The following is a 13,758-nucleotide window of genomic DNA, read 5'->3' on the forward strand; positions in this document are numbered from 1 at the left end:
TAATTTTGGTGAAGTCCAGTTTATTTACTTTTACTTGTGGTCTTGGTGTCATACCTAAGATATCTTTACCTAATTGTAGATCATGCAGATTTATTCCTGTATTTTAAGAGTTCTATTGTTTTTGCCCTTAAATTTAGTTTTTTTTTAAAATATTATATATTTATTGAGAAGCAGAGTTACAGACAAAGAGACAGAGAGAAAGGACTTCATCAGCTCTCTCACTCCCCAAATGACCCCAATGGCCAGAGCTGGGCTGATTCAAAGCCAGGAGCCAGGAATTTCCTCAGGGTCTCCCACATGGGTGCAGGGGCCCAAACACTGGGGCTATCCTCCACTGCTTTCCCAGGCCATAAGCAGAGAGCAGAGAGGAATAGCCTGGAAATGAACCTGCTGACCATATGGGTGCCAGTGCCACAGGTGAAGGCTTAGCCTACTATGCCACAGTGCTGGCCCCAACATTTAATTGTTTTTTAATTTATTTTTTAAGGACTACAAATTTCACAAGTACAACTTTAGGAATATAGTTATTCTTCCCACCATACCCACCCTCCCACCCCTCCTCCTACAACCTCTCCCCTTGCCAGTCCCATTCTCCACTAAGATTCATTTTCCTTTTTTTTTCTTAAGATTTATTTATTTTACTTGAAAGTCACAATTACACACATACCCACAGAGTGAGAGTGAGAGAGAGAGAGAGAGAGAGAGAGAAAGGTAGAAGTAGGTAGGTAGGTCTTCCATCTGCTGGTTCACTCCCTGGATGGCTGCAAGGAGCTTCTTCCACATCTCTCTCATGAGTGCAGTGGCCCAAGGACTTGGGCCATCTTCTACTGCTTTCCCAAGCCATAGCAGAGAGTTGGATTGGAAGTGAAGCAGCTGTGTCTGTAACCAGCACCCATGTGGGATGCTGGCACTGCAGGTGGTAGCTTTACTGGCTACGCTACAGTGCCGGCCCCTCTTTTTTGGTTTTTAAGATTTATTTATTTGAAAGAATTACACACAGAGAGAAGGAGAGGCAGAGAGAGAGAGAGAGAGTGAGTGAGGGAGGTCTTCCATCCACTGGTTGGCTCCCCAATTAGCCACAATGGCCAGTGCTGCACCAATCTGAAGCCAGGAAACAGGAGCTTCCTCTAGATCTTCCCACGTGGGTACAGGGACCCAAGGACTTGGGGCCATCTTCCACTGCTTTCCCAGGCCATAGCAGTGAGCTGCATCAGAAGTGGAGTGGCCAGGACTTGAACCAGCACCCATATGGGATCCTGGCACTGCATGCAGCGACTTTTACCTGCTACAAAGTGCTGACTGCAAGATTCATTTTCAGTTAACTTTGTACACAGAAGACCAACTCTGTACTAAGTAAATATTTCAACAATTTGCGCATGTGCGCACACACACACACACAAAACTGAGAACTAATTTTATAGTTAGCAGTGACAATACAACTCATTGAGGACAGTGGTCCTGTCTGGGGAGTTAGTGCATAGTGACTCCTGTTGTTAATTTAACAGTTAGCACTCTTATATATGATGTCCCAGACCACCTGAGGCTCTTGACATGAGCTTCCTAAGCTGTGGAAGCCTTTTGAGTCCAGAAGCTTCATCAGTATTTGGACAAGGCCATGAGCAAAGTGGAAGTTTTCTTCTCCCTTAAGAGAAAAGTACATGCTTTGATGGCCCCTTCTTTCCAATGGGGTCTCACTGACAGAGATACTTCATGTAGAACATTTTTTGCCACAGTATCTTGGCTTTTCATGCCTGAAATGCTTTCATGGGCTTTTCAGCCAGAGCATGAAGCCTTAAGGGCTGATTCTGAGGCCAGAGTGTTACTTAAAGCGATTGTCATTCTGTGAGTTTGCTGTGTGGACTGCGTCCCATGTTGGAACATTCTCTCCTTTTAAATTTTATTTATTACTATTACCAGACGCTTGATCCTATTTATATTATCCTTTTAACACTTATTCCTATCTATATGTTCACTTTATCAAAAATATGGAACACTTCACGTATTTGCATGTTATCCTTGCACAGGGGCCATGTGAATCTTTTCTGTATTATTCCAACTTTAGTGTATGTGCTGCCAAAGTGAGCACCTACATTTAGTTTTATAATCCATTTTTAAAACTTAAATTTCTGAATAGTTTTTAAATTTACAAAATGAAATTTGTAAAGTAGAACATTAATATATTTTTGATTGGCATAGTGACCCCCAAATTCCTTTCCATTTTTGATATAGTGGATAATTAGCTAATAGATAATTAGCATTTTCCACTTATCTTGACTGATTTTACCAGCGTTTTACTACATTTGTAACTATTGAAGGAGTTTGTGTTACGCTCCTTGAAATTCAGTTTCAGCCTTATGTTTAGTAAGGTACAGTCTGGTTTACCTGATGAGTAGTAAGCAAGTCCGTACCTAGTTATCTTTTCTTCACTTCCCTACACATGTTAACAAATCAAAGTACCATGAAGGATTACTACTCAGCTGTTTAAAAAAAAAACTAAGTCATTTCCAACAACATGATTTCAACTGGAAGCCATTATACTTGTGAAATAAGCCAGTATGTTTTCCCTGATCCAATGCAACAAGTAGAATACCTGAAATGTATTTGGACTATGGATGATTGTTTATAGCCCTTGTCTCTTCCATTGAGGAACAATCATTTGTGTAGGTTTTTTTTTTATTGTTTCTTTTCATACTATTAGCAGAGCTCCTCTACTTAGAGTAGGGCCAACTATAGAGCATCAAGTAAACTGATAATAGATCATTGCAAAAGTTAAGAATTGGAATCCAAAAGAGAGGGAAGAATTGGAATGTGGGCAGGAGGGATGGGAAGCCCCACTTTGTACCTAAATTTGTATATATTAAATATATGAAACTTCCATAACTTAAAAAAATTTAAATAAAAATTGTATCATAGACTTCGTGCTTACTAGGGTATTACTTTTTCTTGCATAGAACAATGAATGATGAAACCAAGTTTACACATGGGAATGAATACTATGAAGCATTGTAAAATTCAGAGTAAGGGATCTGGAATCAGAAAACCTCACTTTGATCCCCACTCTATCTTTTAAGCAGTGTTAAGATACTATACCAGTCACTTAATGGTGCTGAAAGATAAAATAATAGTTGTCAAATTATTTTTGCAGTTAGTAAAGCATTATGGAGTACTAGTTATTATTATAGAAATTATACTTCTCATTTTTAAAATCTTAAGAAAATATAAAGCACTTTTAAAAGAGTGTCAAATATGCGAAGTGAGATTTTTGTTTTCAATATGTGAGTTATTTGTAGCAGTTGGTGAAAGATTTTGTATTATAGTGTGCTTTCCTTTTTTTAACTTAATAGGCCTTCACAATTCTATGTGATATTTTGATGATCTTCAGCCATCAGATCATGTCAGGAGGACGAGACATGTTAGAACCATTAGTTTATACACCTGATTCTTCACTGCAATCTGAACTGCTCAGCTTTATTTTGGATCATGTCTTCATTGAACAGGATGATGATAATAATAGTGCAGGTAATATTGCTATCTTTTTTGTTGAATCTGTCTATCTACTGATCTGTATATCCACTATAAAGCAAATTTAAGTAAAACTGCATTGTATTTTTATCTTTAAGACATGAAACACAGGTATCTATTCCAGTATATTTCTGTTTATTTGTTGAAATACTATGAAGAAAAAGTCAGATGTGTGCTCTAACTGGCCCTGAACCTGCTTTTCTAATTTTTAGGTGCCTTGAACTTTGTGTATCGATTAATGTTGAACAGAGTAATTAGTACAGTGTTTGGGCATATAGTTGGTAGTCAGTAAAATTAATTTTATTCCCCTTTTTCATTGATCATACCAATATTCAGATAATTTGAGAAGAGTAAAGTGTTTTCTTAAAAGACTTTTATGTATACTTGTATAACAGGATAGGTTTTTATATTTTATATAATGTAATAATATTTTATATTACATGATGTTAATGTGATCTTTGAATGTTAGAAAATGTTCTGTAAAAGTCTGGGATAGTATAGAATGTTCACAGGCTAATAATCCTACTGGCCTCACCTAGTGTTGTTGTAAGCAGGCCAGATATCAAGCAGTTCTTGTCTAGTGTGTATGCCAGTGGAATCATGCAGACAATGATTTGAGATGTAAGCAGAAAGAATTTATTTGGGTTTGGCAAGCCAACAGTAAGATGGTCTTGTTACCAAAAACTAGGCTCCTTGAATAAAGAATAGTTATGTTATATAGAGTTTTATTTTTAAAATATTTATTTATTTAGAGAGACCAGGGTGAGGGGACAAGGGAGAGACAGATGATTTGATCTTCCATTTCTGGTTTCACTCCCCAAATGCTTACAACAGCCAGGGAAGGGCCAGCCTTAAGCTAGGAGTCTGGAACTCCATCCAGGTTTCCTACATGGAAGGCTGCACATTAGCAGTGCACTGCAATCAGAAGTGGAACACTCTGGAATAAGATGTGCACATCTCTCGTGAAATCTTAACCACTGCACCAAATGCCTGCTCCCGTAGATTACATATCAGGGAACTTGCAAGAAGCCTTAGGCATAGTTGAAAGCGGGAGGGTGTGCATACTCACTAAATTAACATGTATGTTACTTGCATCCTATGTTCATTTGGGAATGGAGATTTAACATTGTAATAAATGAGCTTTTGGCTTTCTAAGTCAGTGTATGACAGCTTGTATGCAAGCTTTTCAAGCCTGCCACAGCTGGATTAGGACTTGGCAGCTTCTTGATAGGTTGCCTGCCTTGTGTCTGTCTATAAGACCACCTTTTTATCCTTAGCTTTGGTTTAGTAAAGGTTTGGTGATTTTCTTAGGGTGGTTGGTAATTTCATCATTAATGACATACAGATATCTTACTTGAACATGAGGTTGTGGTAAAGAAAGTAGTATTTGGTGGGTTCTTTCTAGGTTTGTTTACACTTGAAGGAAAACAGAACACTAACATTTATGTATCTATATATAAACTGGCATATCTATGTATGTGTGTGTGTGTGTGTGAGAGAGAGAGGGAGGGAGAGGGAGAGAACACATACATGTAACTTACTTGTAGCAATAAAGAGTTTTGTGCTCTGGTACTTTCCCAGAACCAGGATAGACAGAAATAGTTGTCAAAATCCTTATAGTAATGTTCGTATACTTTCAGTTTTTCTTTTTGTTTTTTTTTTAAAAATTTATTTATTTGAAAGTCAGAGTTAGAGGAAGAGACAGAGATCTTCTGTCTGCTAGTTCACTCCCCAGATAGCCAGATCCAGGAGCCAGGAATTCCATCCAGATCTCCCATGTGGATGATAGGGACCCAAGTGCTTCAGCCATCAGCAGCAGCTTTCCAGGGTGCACCTTAGTAAGATGTTGGATTCAAAGTGGAGGCAGGATCCAGTCTCAGGCACTGTGATATAGGATGCAGGTATCCCCAGCAGCTGCTTAACCAGCTATACCACAACATCCACAACTGAGTTTAACTCTTGAAGAGAAAGACCTTTTCTCATGTGTTCATATCCATATAATCTAGTATACTCTCTGATACACAATGAAGTTTTTAAAACTAATGTTAAGAATAAAAAGATAACCAGTAGCTGAGAGTGAAAAGTGAAAAACTAAAAGAATACAGAGATCAACATTGTGGTGTAGCAGGTTAAGGCAACACCCATATCCCATATGGGCCCTGCTATGTGTCATGGCTGCTGCACTTCCCATCTAACTCCCTGCTAATGACCTGGGAATGGCAGTTGAAGATGGCCCAAGTGTTTCAGCTCCTGCCACCCATGTGGGAGGCCAGATGAAGCTCATGGCTTCAGCCTGGCCCTGCTCCAGCTGTTGAGTCCATTTGGGGATTGAACACGTGGATGGAAGATCTCTCTCTATTTCTGTCATGTCAGAATGTGTGTCTGGATATTTATAACTTAATTTGTGGGCCATATAGAATTATCAACTCAAATTTATTGAATTTCATGTCCCATCTATGGTTGCCTTGGTCAAGACCAAACCAAATGATTTCACGGGCCCACTTGCCACATGTGATAGACCATGTGAAATTGAATGAACAAGATTGTCAGTACTGCTGAGTCTTCTAGAAGCTCTCTAGAATCACCTCAGAGTCTTGTCTCTTGAACTTTGTTTTTCAGTTTACGCTTTTAAATGAAACATATTCAAATCCTTGGGGGAAATATAGGAGACAACATTTGTACATACCTACATACCAGTTTTTGTCAAACTCTGTTTTATTCCAGGATTTTTTTAAAGATTTATCTATTTATTTATTTATTTAAGAGGTAGAGTTACAGACAGAGGGAGAGAAAGATCTTTCATCCATTGGTTCACTACCCAAATGGCCAGAGCTGGGCTGATTCGAAGTCAGGAGTTCTGGGTCTCCCATACGGGTATAGAGGCCCAAGCACTTGGGCCATCTTCTGCTTTCCCAGGACATAGCAGAGAGCTGGATCAGAAGAGGAACAGCTAGGACTTGAACGGACACCCATATGGGTTGCTGGTGCCACAGGTGGTGGCTTAACACATTACACCACAGCTCTGATCCCTTATGGCTTTTATAAGAAGTAAAATTCATTTACCTAAGAAGTACTCATTTGTATTGTTCTCCAGTCACACAATTCTCCCCCTTTGCCTAGAGATAACTGCTACCCTAAGTTTGGTATTTATCATATTTCTACATTTTAATTTTATTTTACTAGGAATATATAACTCTTTATTATATATATGTAGTTTATATTTTTCTGATGCTAATGTCCATGTAAATTATATGTTGAGCATTTGAAACTTGCTTTACTCAGTTAAAATTATTAAAATATTTCACTGTTGACATGTGTTCATCTTTTTTAAAAAATATTTTTAGGGAGAAGCAGACAGAAAGTTCTTTTATCATCTGGTTCACTCCCCAAATGGCTGTAGCAGCCAGAGATGGGCATATCTGAAGCCAGGAGCCGGGAGTTTCTTCCAGATCTCCCATGTGGGTACAGAGGTCCAAGCAATTGGGTCATCTTCCATGCTTTCCCAGGCACATTAGCAGGGAGCTGGATAGGAGGAGGAGCAGCTGATACATGAACTGGTGCTCCTATGAAATGCCAGCGCCACAGGGAGTAGGGTTAGCCTGCTAAGCCACAGTGCCGGCCTCAACTGTAGTTAATCATAACTGCTGAATATGATATGAAATAACCACAATTTATTGATGTTTCTGTTAGACAGTCAGGTTTCTATGTTTTTTCAGATTACAGATTTTTTTTTAACAATCTTAAGCTTATCTCTTTGAGCATTTGTGCAAATGCTTTTCTAGTGTTTACCCAAGAGTGGAATTGCTATTTTACATTGTTTATGTACATCTTAAACTTGACCACCTGTTGCCAAAGTGGTTGTATTGCATTATCCACTCACCAGGAACATATGTTAGTTTCCATTGCTCTTCATGAAGAATAGCCTCATCTAATACCTGGTATTATAAACCCCTGATACATCATTTGATAGCTCACATCATGTTGGAATGGGAAAGTATATTAAACACTTTTTTCACCACTAAAAATAAATACAGGGCTAGCGTCATGATGTGGCAGATTACCCTGCTGCTTATCATGCTGGTGTCCCATATGGGTGCCGGATTGAGTCCCAGCTACTCTACTTCTGATCCAACTCGCTGCTAACACATCTCAGAAAGTAGCAGAGAATGGACCTAAACTTAAAATTTAGGTAACATAGTCTATAGGGTAAAGGAGCCCATACTTATAGTTCCTGTGAGTGATACTAAACAACAATTACAAACATTAGCATGTAGAAGTCATCCATTATTGTGATAGAGTTGTTAAGAAAGAGTTAGCTTATATATTCATCATCTTTTTTTTAAAAAGATTTACTTATTTGAAAGAGTTAAAGAATCTTCCATCTGCTTGTTTACTCTCTAAATGGCTACAATGGCCAAGGCTGGACCAGGCCAAAGCCAGCAGCCTAGAACTCCATCTGGGTCTCCCATGTGGGCGGTAGGGGCCCAAGCACTCAGATGGTCTTCTGTTGCATTTCCAGGTGGATTAGCAAGAAGCTGGATTGGAAATGGGGCAGCTGCTGCTTGAACTAGTGCTCCCATAATGGGATGCTGGCATTGCAGGTGGTGACATATCCTGCTGTGCCACACACCTCTCCCCACCATAATCTTTTTTTTTAAAGATTTTAATTATTTTATTTGAGAGTTAGACAGTGAGAGGGAGAAACAGAGAGAAAGGCCCTCCCTCCGTTGGTTCACTCCCCAAATGGCCACAACGGCTGGAGCTGTGCCAATCCGAAGCCAGGAGCCATGAGCCCCCTCCAGGTCTCCCACGTGGGTGCAGGGGCCCAAGGACTTGGGCCATCCTCTACTGCTTTCCCAGGCCATAGCAGAGAGCTGGACTGGAAGAGGGGCAGCCAGGACTAGAACTGGCGCCCACATGGGATACCGGCACCTCACGTGGAGGATTAATCCACTGCACCGTGGCACCAGCCCCCCCCCCCACCATAATCTTTTAAAAGTGTAAATGACATGCTTTAGGTTTGTAAGCAAATGCCTTGATATCCTAGAGCATACAGTTGTGATGAAATATTTCCTGATAATCTAAAACAATGTTTTTAAATTATATTTATTTTATTTGAATGGGGGAGCTTGGGGGGGGGAGACGCAAAGGAGAGAGATCTGATAGTTCACTCTTAAGTGACTATGACAGCCAGCAGCCTGATTTGGTTTGGGTCTCCCACATAGCCACATAGGTAGTTAGGGACCCAGGTACTTGATCCATCACCTACTTCTTCTGAGGGTGTCTGTTAGAAAGAAGCTGGATCAGAAACAGGGTAGTGAAAAAGAAAAAAAAAAGTAGAGTAGCCAGAATTTTCTTACTTCACACAAATTATATTTTTGATATTTGGAATCTTGAATTGAAGAGCTAACATGACATATACAGACTGTTCATGAAAGATTAAATATAAATGGCTAACAGACAAAAAAATGTAATGTTACTGGTAAACCTAATCTAATATGAGGTGGTGCTGTGTTTTTAAAGATTGTTTTATTTATACTAGAAAGGCAAAGAGAGAGAGAGAGAGAGAGAGAGAGAGAGATCTTCCAATCTTCCATCTGCTGGTTCACTGGCCCCATTGACTGGAGTTGGTCTAAGCTGAAGCCAAGAACATTATTCAGATCTCCCATGTGGATGGGAGGGGTCCACACACTTGGGTCATGTGCTCCCACCTTCTCTGTTGCGTTAGGGTGCTGGATTGGAAGTGGAGTGGCAGGGACTCAGACTTGTGGCCCAATATGGGACACTGGTGCTTCTTGTGGCAGCTCAACCTGCTGTGCCACAGTGACATCCCTGGTGTTTGTAAATCTGTAAGTGGTATTTTTTTTTAAAAAATAGTAGAACTTTAAAAATATTTATTTATTTGACATTTTAGATAGAAACACCCAGAGAGATATCTCTTACATTGGTTTACTCCTCCAGTACCAATTGAGCTCCATCAGGACTACAGCCAGGAACCCAGGAACTCAATCCAGATCTACCACAAGGGTGGCAAGGACCCCAGTACATGTGCCATCAGCTGCTGCCTCCCAGTGTTCACCTTAGCTGTAAGCTGGAATTAGGAGTAGATACTGTACTAGAATCCAGACCCACCAATATGGGATATGGGCATCCTAATCAGCAGCTTAATGGCTGAGCCAAGTTCCCACTCCCAGATGAAAATTCTTTATATAGCTATTAGGGACTTCATCACAGTTTTGTTTACATTATCAAATCATTAGATACAATCTTTAGCAGTATTTGGAGACTGCAGGGGTATTCCCTGACTGGAAATTTTAAAAAAATGTATATACCATCAAGAATTGGTTATGGACAGTGGGATTGAGTGAATAAAATTTCTGAGATTGGCTGTGTTTGAGAAAGAAGGAGCTTTAAACCAACATTGTGCAGATCTCATTGATAAACTATCCTGTTAGGGAAGTATATGAATGTAGTAGGAAGCTTAACCTGACCATTTAAACATAAATTCCTGTTAGTTCTTACTTCAAGTTCATTAAGAAAATCTGATTATTATTTGACATAAAAAATTGGTCTATTGAAATAAATTGAGTGGTTATAATTTTAACTTCAGTGCTTTGTTCTTTTTCAAATTTTCCAATAAAATGATGTTTTATGGTAAGAATTATTTTTCAGAATGATGGAAATAATAGTTTAATGTCTGTGTGGAACTTTTTCCCAGATGGTCAACAGGAGGATGAAGCCAGTAAAATTGAAGCTCTGCATAAGAGGAGAAATTTACTTGCAGCCTTTTGTAAGCTAATTGTATATACTGTGGTGGAGATGAATACAGCTGCGGATATCTTCAAGCAGTATATGAAGGTAAGTTGAAACATGGATAGTAAGATAGTTTAAAAGGCATGGTAGTAAATGGAACACTGGCTCATTTATGCTTGTTGTCATTGAAATTTTTACATTGAGAATTACTTTTCTAGTATAAACTACATCTATTTAAAAAGTTATATTTTCAGTAACATTTCCTCATACTTCCAACTCCTCCAACTAATGGACATTTTTTGATTTATTGTATACATTTACACATAGAATATTGGAAAGGATCTTCCTTAGATTGTTACCATTATAAATTGCATTTTGGTTTAAAGATAATGGGATAGTGACCTTCCTCTGCTTGATGTAGCATTAAAAAGAATTGTTTTTGGAGTCATGAGACCTGCATGGTGGTTTTGCCTTAGTTACTCTGGGGCTTATGACCTTGAGAAACTTCGATACCTTTTTCCCCCTGTTTCTTCATTCATACCACTGTGATAGCTGATGTTCCTCTCAGCTCTTAAAATGTGACTTGATTCACAATGGTTATTCTTAATTTTCATATGTAAGTAATTTTCATAAGTATATGTAAGACTCTAATTTTGAATTAGTAGTAGAAAGGCTGCTGTTCCATTATACTAACTACATATGTGACTAAAATATGGTAAGAGTTTTAAAACTATTCTCGTCAAACACAATTGCGGCCGGCGCCGCGGCTCACTAAGCTAATCCTCCGCCTAGCAGCGCCGGCACACCGGGTTCTAGTCCCTGTCGGGGCGCCGGATTCTGTCCTGGTTGCCCCTCTTCCAGGCCAGCTCTCTGCTGTGGCCAGGGAGTGCAGTGGAGGATGGCCCAAGTACTTGGGCCCTGCACCCCGTGGGAGACCAGGATAAGTACCTGGCTCCTACCACCAGATCAGCGTGGTGTGCCAGCTGTGGCGGCCATTGTGGGATGAACCAACGGCAAAGGAAGACCTTTCTCTCTGTCTCTCTCTTTCACTGTCCACTCTGCCTGTCAAAACACACACACACACACACACACACACAATTGCAAAAGTAAACTTCTTTAAGGATTTGCTTTTAGGAAAATAGGAATATGCAATAAATTTGTCAATCTAGTTAATCCTCCATTTGGAATATCTTGTATGAAATAATTCTAACACCAATGAAGGTTATTTTGAAACTTAATTTTTTGATATGGTAAGTGTTACTATTAAAAAATATTAGTGCTTTTGAGTTACTTAACAGATTTTAAAATCTAGGTATTCTAGATTAAACTCAATTATATTAGTCATAGGGGCACAGTTGTTCCTGTAATCTCTGATTGTTGTCATGTATATATTTTGAAACATAATCAAATTAGAAAAAAAATTATGTATGATGTATAATGTAAATGTCATAACCAAATAAATTGTCTGTTAATTGTTGTCTATAGGCTTTTAGTTTTTCTAAGCGAAATGAGTAAAGTTATAGGCTGCTCATGGTCTACTTCCCCAATAGAAATGAATAAATTATGGGAATACTTGTGATAATGGAGTGTTCATAGTCTTAATAGCTCATAAAGAGAAATCTGTTTATATCTGTTGTGTTACCCCTGGAAATCTATCTTAAGAGTTTGGTATTTCTGAATATTTTGTAGAGGTTATGTGTTTAGAAATAATCTTGATGGTATAGTACTTTCCTTTGTGCCTTTGAAGGCATAATTTTGGTCATATACATGGTGGCATGCTTATCTAATTTAAAGTGAATTTTGCTGTTTTAAGAGGTAAAAGCTAATTTGTGCAAATTTCTCTTCCAGTATTATAATGACTATGGAGATATCATCAAAGAAACAATGAGTAAAACAAGGCAGATAGACAAAATTCAGTGTGCTAAGACCCTAATTCTCAGTTTGCAGCAGGTAAGACTTTAGGAGTACCAACTTTTGCTAATAGAATCAAGATCTAGTAGTGTGCAAGGTAACAGGTAAAACTGAGCAAAGGATGCAGTTGACAATTCATAGAAGTAGAAATAACAAAATATTCAACCTCATTAATAGATAAAGAAGTACTGGTGGTGTGTATTGATCAAATGAGTGTGATCAACATTTCACTTTCTTTGACATTACTTTATTATTGGAGGCTTGGAACTTCTTTTACTTGTTCATACAATATATACTGGGTGATTGTGAACTACAGCCTCCCCATTTTGCTATGTAACACTAAGTTATAATATTTATATAATAAGTTCCTTTTATATAACTCTAATTTGGTACACATTATCCAAACTCCTTCCTCCCTGTCACACTCCTTGCCCCCACACCTCTGGTAATCACCATTCATTCTGTGTCTAGATTGTGGTTTTTTTTTTTTTTTAATTTAAAAATCCATATAAGAGTTCAGCATATGCAATATTTGTGTTTCGGTGTCTGGCACATTTAACTCAGCATGATATTTTCCAGTTCCATCCATTTTGCTATAAGTGGCAGGATTTCATTTTTTTATGATTAAATAATATACTTCTGTGTATATATGCCACATTTTCTTTTATCTGCTCATCTGATGATGGACAACTTTGGTTGATTCTGTATTTTGGCTATTATGAACAGTGCTTCAGTAAACATGAGCAGCACATAGCTCTGTGAGAAAGTGATTTCATATCTTGAGTATGCACCCAATAGTGGAATTGCTGTATCACATGGCAGTTTTCTTTCTATTTTTTAAAGGAATCTGTGTTATCCATTGAAGCTGTGATACTTTTTTTGTTTTTTTTTTTAGCAGTAAGCATACTAGCCAAGTATAATGAAGAGAGTACACCTGACAGACCAGGTGGCATCTCATTAAAGGACTGAGATCCCAGTCTGCATTCAGTCTGCATTCAGACTGGAGTTTGTATGAATATGGGTATGTGCCCCTGCCCCAATGGGGGAGTTTGGGGACTAGAACCCACTCAGCAGGTTATCAGATATTGAACAATGATGTGACATTTGAAAGGTAAATGCTAGTCTGCTTCCAAGACTTGTTTCTATATTTCTTCCCTTATTCACCATAAAATATTTTTAAACAATTCCCATTTTCTTCAGCCCCTCCCATATACATAGACTAATAACTGTCTAGCTACATTCTTCCCTCAGAAGAAGTAACCCATGATCTTATGTGAGTATCTCAGGTGAAGGCCCATCTTCTGTATTTTCTTTGAATGGGCATATGGGCATAGAGTTGGTAATGATTCTCTGTCTGTTAAACAGTTTGTTCTATGGTGTTTGGGGGTGGCCTCGGAAAAGATTGTCTTTTGTGTTACAGAGGGCTGGCCACATCATCTAATTAGATATGCTGGGAATCCTTTCTCAAATCTATCTGGATGGCTTTTATTTTGTCAGACAAAATGAATGAGTGAATTTAAAGATATATGGTAGGAGTATGGGAGCTGTAGTGCCAAGGAGAGCCAGTGACCA

The 13,758-nt window shown here is 38.6% G+C and overlaps 1 protein-coding gene and 1 non-coding gene across 16 annotated transcripts in view; one reads left to right on the top strand and one right to left on the bottom strand.

Moving 5' to 3' along the window:
• Nucleotides 1-13,758, top strand: part of STAG2 (STAG2 cohesin complex component) — a 164,977-nt gene that overhangs the window by 117,408 nt on the left and 33,811 nt on the right. For all 15 annotated transcript variants that reach the window (XM_008273043.4, XM_051826895.2, XM_070066329.1 and 12 more), the window contains 3 exons: nt 3,345-3,519; nt 10,241-10,380; nt 12,124-12,225. In XM_008273043.4, coding sequence (XP_008271265.1) covers nt 3,345-3,519; nt 10,241-10,380; nt 12,124-12,225 — 417 coding nt within the window. The remainder of the gene's footprint in view (nt 1-3,344; nt 3,520-10,240; nt 10,381-12,123; nt 12,226-13,758) is intronic.
• LOC127485005 (U6 spliceosomal RNA) lies at nt 1,980-2,086 on the bottom strand. Its single transcript, XR_007912213.1, has one exon. It is a non-coding gene; the product is annotated as a U6 spliceosomal RNA (small nuclear RNA).

The sequence above is a fragment of the Oryctolagus cuniculus genome, chromosome X (assembly GCF_964237555.1).
Source record: "Oryctolagus cuniculus chromosome X, mOryCun1.1, whole genome shotgun sequence".
In the NCBI taxonomy this organism is placed as follows: domain Eukaryota; kingdom Metazoa; phylum Chordata; class Mammalia; order Lagomorpha; family Leporidae; genus Oryctolagus; species Oryctolagus cuniculus.